Source organism: Caloenas nicobarica, chromosome 27 (genome assembly GCF_036013445.1).
Source record: "Caloenas nicobarica isolate bCalNic1 chromosome 27, bCalNic1.hap1, whole genome shotgun sequence".
Classification (NCBI taxonomy): domain Eukaryota; kingdom Metazoa; phylum Chordata; class Aves; order Columbiformes; family Columbidae; genus Caloenas; species Caloenas nicobarica.
In genome coordinates, this window is record NC_088271.1 from 4483132 (window position 1) to 4491406 (window position 8275).

Below are 8275 nucleotides of genomic sequence, written 5' to 3' on the forward strand. Positions count from 1 at the left end.
AGGGGAAACTGAAATTCTTCTACGACAGTTCAGCAGCCACGGGATGTGGTTCCCCTCCAGATTAAATCACAGGTCACTACCATCAGCAACAACTCCGGGTGGAAAGAGAGAGCAGAGCTGGAGAAACGAGCCCTGTGCTCAGCATCCCAGGCTGGCTGTGCTGGGTTGTGTTCACCAAGTGGAAAAAAAAAAGGAATTAAATGTCTTAGCGTGACTGTTGTACCAATAAACACAGGCCTGGGCCAGAGAACTTGAGTATTTCATCTTATGGCGAATACTAGGAAAAAAAAAGAATTTAAATAGGGGAAGAGGCCGAAATGTGTTTCCTTGTGCAGGAACAGCTCTTGTCCTGCCTCGCAGCAAGGCAGCCCGTGGGGAAGAGTAAGGAATCACCCTGGTGAAATTCAGGGAGCTCTTACTAATTTGTGATTTGGTAACTGCTGAAAGTCAGGCATGAATGGAAGGTACAACGGGAAACGCACAAGCAAGAAAAGCTGCACAAGGCCGATGTGCCATGGGGAAGGAGCTTAAAGCTGTTACTGTTTGCAACAGCAATTTCTGCCCAGACTTCTCTCCACCACCGTCTGTCTGGAAGGAATCGCAGCCTTCGCAGGCACAGCTACTGCAGAGGCTTCACACCCTGAGAAATGTCAGTGCCAGGATGTACCACAGGGCATTACCAGCAACTCCAGCTGCAGGTAAAACGAAATAGCAGTGAAAATTCTCTATTCCTATAGCTCAGGGCCTCATGTGCACAGTCCCTCCGGATCCCCAGGAGCGCCCCGTTGCTGCAGCCACCACACTGCTCTGTGAGAAAGGACTTTATTGAGTTACAGCCTGTACAGTTCAATCCTTCTTCGCCGCCGCTTTCCTCATGGCTGCCAGGACGTTGCTGAGCTCCTCTCGCTTTCGCTTGGCACGGATGTGGGTGCCGACCTGCGGGCAGAGACAGCACTCAGTGTCCATCCCGCAGGGAGCAGGTACGACTTGGCTGCTGCCGCACTCACTGCGGAATCCTGCGCTCAGAAAGCAGGACGGGAAAGTCCTGGTAGATACGGACTCAAGCCCGAGCCACCTCAACTGGCTGCTTCCCCGAAAATAAGACAAGGCCTTATATTAATCTTTGCTCCAAAAGTTACTACTTTTTTACATGTATAGCTGCCTGGACACTATTTAAATTGGCTTTTTAATGAACTGTAACTAGGGCTTATTTTTTTGAGTAGGGCTTATATTTTGAGCATCCTCAAAAATAAAAAAAAATCATGCTAGGGCTTATTTTCAGGGTAGGGCTTATTTTTGGGGAAACAAATCGCATCCCAGTAGTATTTCTACTCAATTACCTGAGGAAAGGCAGGAGCTGCTTTCAGCTCTCACAACTGAACCCATTTCGAGTCACCTGGTTAACGTACCCAACTCTGGTCAGTGTTGCTCCCTTTTCCCCGCACCAGATTCACAAATACCGCAGGAACAGCCAAGGCTGCGTTACTGCAGCTCGGGGGCTTTCTGGCAAAGCACTTTAGATACATCTCCCACCCAACCCAAGCAACATTGCCTCCGCTCCCTCACACCAATAACTTCCCAAACAACTGAAAAAAAAATAAGAGACTTCATTAAAAAGCAAAGTATCTCGAGGGAAGGGGAGAAAACAGAAAGTTAACGACAACGGAGTGTTTGCCACCTTCGTTGCGGTGTCAGATTGACCTACCCGCTTCTTGATGAACTTCAGGGCACGTTTGTCTTTGGAAACTTTCAGCAATTCCATAGCTCGTCTCTCGTAGGGCGCGAAGCCGCAGACTTCCCTGATCATGTCTCGCACAAACTTGGTGTGTTTTGTCAGGCGCTACAGGAAGGGAGAGGAAAAAAAAAATATGGATCATGAGAGCTAATTAACCCTGACTGGACTGCAAAGGGTTGTGGCAAATTCTGGGACCCAAGACCAGCTTCTGTTACCGGTGCGTCTCAAGGAAGTGCTGTCCCCTGATAGGTGCCACGCAGCACTGTGATCTCTACAAGACGTGCTGGTTTGTTTTCATTTTAGCCACAGGACTGGGGATTTTGCACACTTCCACGCACTGACATTTTTAGAAAAAGCAGGATTGTTAGATATGCGGGGTGTGCACCGCTACACGTCACATATGCCACAGCTAAACACAGCATTTAATCAAAGTGGGACGAAAGAGGCAAAATGAATTAATCTCTTGTGTTAACACACATGGGATATGGATAACTCCTGATATTTGCCATTATTGGACAGTTTTGTGGGGGACACCTGCTGTGGTCATGAAGCAACAGACTGGGAAGGACTCCAGAAGTCACTTGGCCTGTTTGCTGTTTCACTGTTAATTTGATTTAAACTGTGGCTGAAATGCAGCCGCCCCACAGACCCCTGCACTGCCAGCTCTGCAACCAGCCGCTGCGCACCCACCTTCACAGGTTTAACATTTTCCATGATTTAAGCCCCTGCTCCACGTGTAACCACCAGAAAGTGCTGGGTGTTCCTGGGGGTTTTCTGTTGGTCCCAGTCCCTGCAGTGAAGCAGCACCTGCAAGTGCCCCGGTCCTGTGGTGTCACCTCTTCCCCAGCCACCCTGAGGTGGGGAAGGGCTCAGACCCTTCACCTCTGGGGTCCTCAGCACAGGACACACATGGACCTGCTGGAGAGGGGCCAGAGGAGCCCCAGAAATGATCCGAGGCTGGAACAGCTCTGCTGGGAGGACGGGCTGAGAGAGTTGGGGGTTCAGCTGGAGAAGAGAAGCTCCAGGGAGACCTTGGTGTGGCTTTTCCAGACTTAAAAGGGGCTGATAAGAAAGATGGGGCCAGACTTTTGAGCAGGGCCTGTTGTGATAGGACAAGGGGTGATGGTTTTAAACTAAAGGAGGGAGATTCAGGCTGGACATGAGGAAGGAATTGTTGGCCCTGAGGGTGGTGAGAGCCTGGCCCAGGTTGGCCAGAGAGGTGGTGGCTGAACCATCCCTGGAGACATCCCAGGCCAGGCTGGACGGGGCTCTGAGCAACCTGAGCTGGTGCAGATGTCCCTGCTCATGGCAGGGGGGGCACTGGGGGAGCTGGGAAGGGCCCTTCAACACAAACCATTTTAATTCTGTGACCGCGGATGGAGGCGGATGGGGCCTTTTCCCGCGCTCTCCGGTTCCACACACACAACCGCAGAACAACGTTCGCACCCCTTGAGCCCCGGGCCCCTGAGCGGAGCCTCCCCCGCCTCATACTCACCCCGCGGCGGCGGCACTGCCGGGGCTTGGACACGTTCTTGGTCACCTTGTAGCCCTTGTTGAGGCCCACGGCCATGGGGTAGCGGATCGCCATCTCTGCGGGGAGGGAGCGCTCAGCGCGGCCGCGGATGGAGCAGGATGGAGCCGGATGGACGCGGATGCCGGCGCTGCCTCAGCTGCCGCCCCGCTGATGGCTCCACACCGGAAGGAAGGAGCAGCGCGCGGAGCGCTGGGACACGGTCTCTTCCGGCTCGGCCGCGCGGAGCCGAGGACGCTCTATCTCTCACCAAGACCATAGAAGCGGGGGGGAAATAGCGCCCCCTGGCGGTGGGCGGTCACGGGCTCTCCTTCCCGGAGCGTTTTCTGCTGGACGGTTCTCGTTGCGGTGAAGTCTGTTCGGATCTGCGCAAACAAGGACACAAGTGCAGCAGGAATTGGGTTTTTGCAGCTCCGTGAACACGAAGCACATGTGAATGTGGCATTAAACGCGCCCTGCGGTTGGATTTGATGTCCAGACACCAAAACCCCCACCAGGAATTGCCACCGACGCAGCCGCAGGTCCGACCGCTGCGGCTAAACCGACCTCTTACGGGTTTTGTTTTCTCCCACAAATTTGAACTTTTTGTATTGCTTGGCTATAACTTGGCCATGTGTGACAGACAAATCAAAAGAAACAGATGAAATGGTTCTGTCGAAATGGAAGAGTTTGGGTTTTTTCTTCCCTGGACAAATCGGTACCTCTGCCAAATAACCGAGGCGAACATGTTCAACCCGATGAGCTGTATTCTGCTTTGAAAAGCAATTCTATTTTGATTTATTGAAACCGAAAATATAAATTCAAGTGAAAAATTGCAAATCTTGATATTTTTTTTAACAAATTTCAGAATTTTACATTCTATGATTCTAACTCTATGATTTTACATCTTGCTGTTGGGCACACCGTAGAACTGGTGTTTGCAGGACTGTTCCTGCAGTATTGGGGCTGTTGTCCCAACACACAAAGTCTCGTTGGACTTGGTCACCCAGCTCGGGGCACAGATTCAGGCACTGAGGAACATTCATCCCTTAGAGTTTTACAATTTTTACAGGTCCAGCTCTAATGCTTCTCCACAGGAGGGCAGAACGCGGACACGCATCTGCAGGGTGAGGATGACTGTCCTGGACAGACAGACGGAACCGCCCCGGCAGAGCCTCTGCAGACGTGGGATCTTCCCCTCTCACCCTGGCCCTTGCTGTGCTCCAACTGTGACACTTTCCTCTTTTCTACGGCATGTGCAAACACGTAGATTTTCAGTTCCCAAACTCTCCTTGGGTTTCTCTTCATTTTACCTTCCTATCCTTCACTGAGCACCCCCCCAACACTGCTGAAAGAAAAGGTTCTTTTGGACTCTGCCTCCCATCAGTGCCTTATAGAATCATAGAATCATTTCAGTTGGAAGAGACCCTCAGGATCATCCAGTCCAACCGTTTCCCCGGCCGTGGCACTGGCCCGTGTCCTGAGAACCTCATGTCCGTCTGTCCAACCCCTCCAGGGACGGTGACTCCAGCACTGCCCTGGGCAGCCTGTTCCAATGCCCCACAGCCCTTTGGGGAAGAAATTGTTCCCCAGATCCAACCTCAACCTCCCCTGGCGCAACCTGAGGCCGTTTCCTCTGGTCCTGGCGCTTGTTCCTGGGGAGCAGAGCCCGACCCCCCCTGGCTCCAAGCTCCTTTCAGGCAGGTCAGAGATCAGAAGGTCTCCCCTCAGCTCCTGTTCTCCAGCTGAACCCCCAGCTCCCTCAGCCGCTCCCATTGCTCCTTCACAAGACCCTATTAGAAAATCCAGTTTTCCAGTTTCCAGAGGCTTTTGTCCCATTCCAAAGGGGTAAACGCCTTCTCCCGCATTCCCAGCATTTAGTTTGCATCTCGACTGAATTTCCTCCTCTCTTTGAATTCTGCATTAAGTCCCCACACTTTTCGCCTTATGACCTTCGCAGAGTTGTTACAAGCAAAGGCCCCATCAGGTGAGTGTGACAGGGAGGAAAAAAGGGAAGAAAAGGTAAAGGAAACCACGCGATTGGGGCTGAACTGGAAGCCCCAGGGTGGGACTGACTGTCTGTGCTGAGAAGGACGTGTCCTGTCCACATATTTTTGTACAGCAGGGACCAAAACCAAACACAGAATTCCAGATGTGACCGGACGAGTGCTGAGTAGAGATGCCAGATGTTTCTAGCGAGCAACGTGGGGCACCCTGTGAGCCAGCAGAGCCGGGGGGACTGAGACGGGCTCAGCCTCGTGCCGAAATCCAGGCTACTTTACATTCACAGGCTGCTGTCTGGTGTTAATTAACAAAAATACACGTAGCAATCAGCGCGAAAGCACTTCAGTGCCATTCCCGCAGGTAGCCAGAGGCCTCCCCTTTGAGCTGAGACCTCGTTGCTCTCGGTGCGCTGGTTTATTCTGGAAATGCCCCTTCCCCAGAGCATCCTGGCCGGCCCACCGGGGGCTTCTGGACCTCAGACACTTCCGCAGGTCTTGGTTCTGCGCTGAGTTCTGCTCCGTGCTCCGTCAGCTCAACTTCATGTGATCACGCAGGATGTTTCCCCAAGTGATGGAGCCTCAGTGTCTTCCAGGAAACAATTACTCACAACAGCAACCAGCAGAGTCCCTGCACAGGGCTCATCATACGCAATATTTCAGCAAGTGGGGCCCTCGCAGTGAGGGATGGAAATACCCCCCCATGCACCAAGAACAGGGCTCTGAAAAGAGGATGTGGGGACAGCACAAGCGATAACATCTCTGTGCCAGCTAAGAACGGGCTGTGAGACACAGAAACGGTGATGAGGGGCAAGGGCGCAGGCACGCAGGGCTGTGCTGGCACTAGCGGGCACTTGGGAGGGTTTATAGAACTAGAATTATAGAACTGTTTGGGTTGAAGGGACCTTCCCAGCTCCCCCAGTGCCATGAGCAGGGACATCTGCACCAGCTCAGGTTGCTCAGAGCCCCGTCCAGCCTGGCCTGGGATGCAATACATTGGAAGCAGCCTTTACATTGCTAATTCTAATGGTTTGTTGCTAATTACAATGGTTTGTCACCAGGGCTCCACTCTGCTCTTTGGAGGGGCAGGACAGAGCTCGGGAAGGTCCCTCCAGCCTGGTGGTGAGATGCTGGAGCTGGAGGAGCCCCTGGTGTGGAACGGGGCTGTCCAGGGAGCGATCGGAGCCAAACCGAGGTGGCCCTTCCTCGCTTCAGCTGCTTGGGAGGGGAGTGAAGGTTCTATGGTGTCCCCACTGCTCCTCTTTTAACTTAAACAACCCACAGGAATGACTCTTCTGCCTTTGGATGCTCTGTCTCTCTCCTACACAGTGTTGCCAAGCAAGTCTCAGCACGAGGGAACATCCTGCATCAGTCTCAGCCCAGCCGGGTGAACCTCTGGACTGTCTCTCCAAGTTTTAAAGCCCCATTTTGAGGCAATCAGACTCTAACTGCTTTATTTGGTGGTGGTTTATTCATTAGTTTAAGCATATTTTTAAACAAAACACCGCTTGGCACAGCAGAGGGCAGTTTTCACAAGGGTCCTTGGTTCTTCCAGCTCAAGTAGTTTGAACATGGCTTTAAAGAAAACTCTGGTCTCGGTAAGTAAACTGGAGTCCAGACAATATCCCCAGAAGTCTTTGGTAGCTTGCAAGACTTTCCGTAGCAAAATGAGAAACCAGCAGCCTCTACCATCGAAACCAGGAGAGGAACCAGCTGCCTAAATCCTGGGGCACCAGCTGCTCTGCAAGAGCCACGGGCTCCGCGCTGAAGCTGCTCGTGCGTGGGGACACGGACACGCACAGAGAAGCCACAGAACCGCTCTCCTGGGAGAGGAAAGGCAGACGATGCTGCAGCAGTTCCCCTGTTGCTACGTGTAACACCAATAAAGGGAAGGGTAGGTGTTTTTCTAATGTCATGTGTTGTGCAAAGGCTTCTCTCCCGGCACAGGCGTGCTGCTAACGCTGCCACCCGCGCTGCCGCAGACTGGCATCTGTTCCGAGTCCACCTGCTCCAGGGAAAACTGGAAAACAACCCCTGCTTGTTTCTCGGAGCTTGTGCTGAGCAATGGTTTTCATGCACCTGGCCGGTCCAACCACCTGCCCTGCCCGAGCCATCTGCAGCTGCCGGTTCAGGCAGGCGGCTTCCATCTGCTGGAGGATTTAACCCTTCTGGGGCTTATAACGCTTGGATTTCAGAGTCTGGGCTAATCCACCTCACCTCTGTTGCCGTGCAATGGAATGCCTTAATTTCGTATCCACTTCTGCAGTCATAGGTGCCTCAGCTTTGGTTTCCCTTGCAAGTTGCTCATCACTTCCAAGAGAAAAATATATGCATGGGTGAACAACCTTTATTTCTGCCATTCAGATGCAAATTTCCTGCTTTCTTGTAGGGAATGACATAGAGGAGTGCCTCAGTTTCCCCTGGTGCATCACCCGCTGCTTCTCCCCCATGTCGATGCACCTTTCAGCAGGACCACAGGGACTTACCTTCCATCCAGCGTGCTGCTGCTCCTGGGGATGGAAACGTTTCGCCCTTATGAGGTAGGAAAGACCATTTACAGCCCTACAGATTTCCCTCAGGACTAGCCAGTTTGGACAAATGCAACTGCCATTTGTGTTACTGCTGCCTTTTACAAGGCAGCCCCAGGGTGACTTGCACATCTCACAGAATCCCAGCATCCCAGGCTGGTTGGGTTGCAGGACCTCTGTAGATCCCCCAGCCCAGCGCTGCTCACGCAGGGTCACCAGAGCAGATCACACAGGTCGGGCCAGGCGGGTTTGAATGTCTCAGAGAAGGAGACTCCACAGCCGCTCTGGGCAGCCTGCTCCAGGCTCTGGCACCTCCCAGCAAAGAAGTTTCTCCTCCTGTTCACATGGACCCTCCTGTGTTTCAGTCTGTGCCCGCTGCCCCTCACCCTGGCGTTGGGCACCACTGAACAGAGTCTGGTCCGTCCTCTGACACCCCCCCTGAGATATTGATCCCATTGATCAGATCGCTCTCAGCTTCTCTTCTCCAGCTGAACGACCCCGG

General features: G+C 52.8%; 1 protein-coding gene across 1 annotated transcript; it reads right to left on the reverse strand.

Moving 5' to 3' along the window:
- Positions 1-806: 806 nt before the first annotated feature.
- RPL36 (ribosomal protein L36) lies at positions 807-3447 on the reverse strand. Its single transcript, XM_065652331.1, has 3 exons — positions 3231-3447; positions 1706-1840; positions 807-936 (listed from the first exon to the last, which is right to left on the reverse strand). The coding sequence occupies exons 1-3, from the start codon at positions 3321-3323 to the stop codon at positions 847-849; spliced, it is 318 nt and encodes a 105-aa protein (XP_065508403.1). The 5' UTR covers positions 3324-3447; the 3' UTR covers positions 807-846.
- Between the last annotated feature and the right edge of the window lie 4828 nt (positions 3448-8275).

Excerpts from the sequence above, each read along its gene's own strand:
- RPL36 (XM_065652331.1), bottom strand. The coding sequence starts at position 3,323 with ATGGCGATCCGCTACCCCATGGCCGTGGGCCTCAACAAGGGCTACAAG. Across the intron at positions 1,841-3,230 it reads GGCAGTGCCGCCGCCGCGGG|CGCCTGACAAAACACACCAA; the intron begins GTGAGTATGAGG and ends CCCTTCCTGTAG. Across the intron at positions 937-1,705 it reads TGAAGTTCATCAAGAAGCGG|GTCGGCACCCACATCCGTGC; the intron begins GTAGGTCAATCT and ends CTCTGCCCGCAG.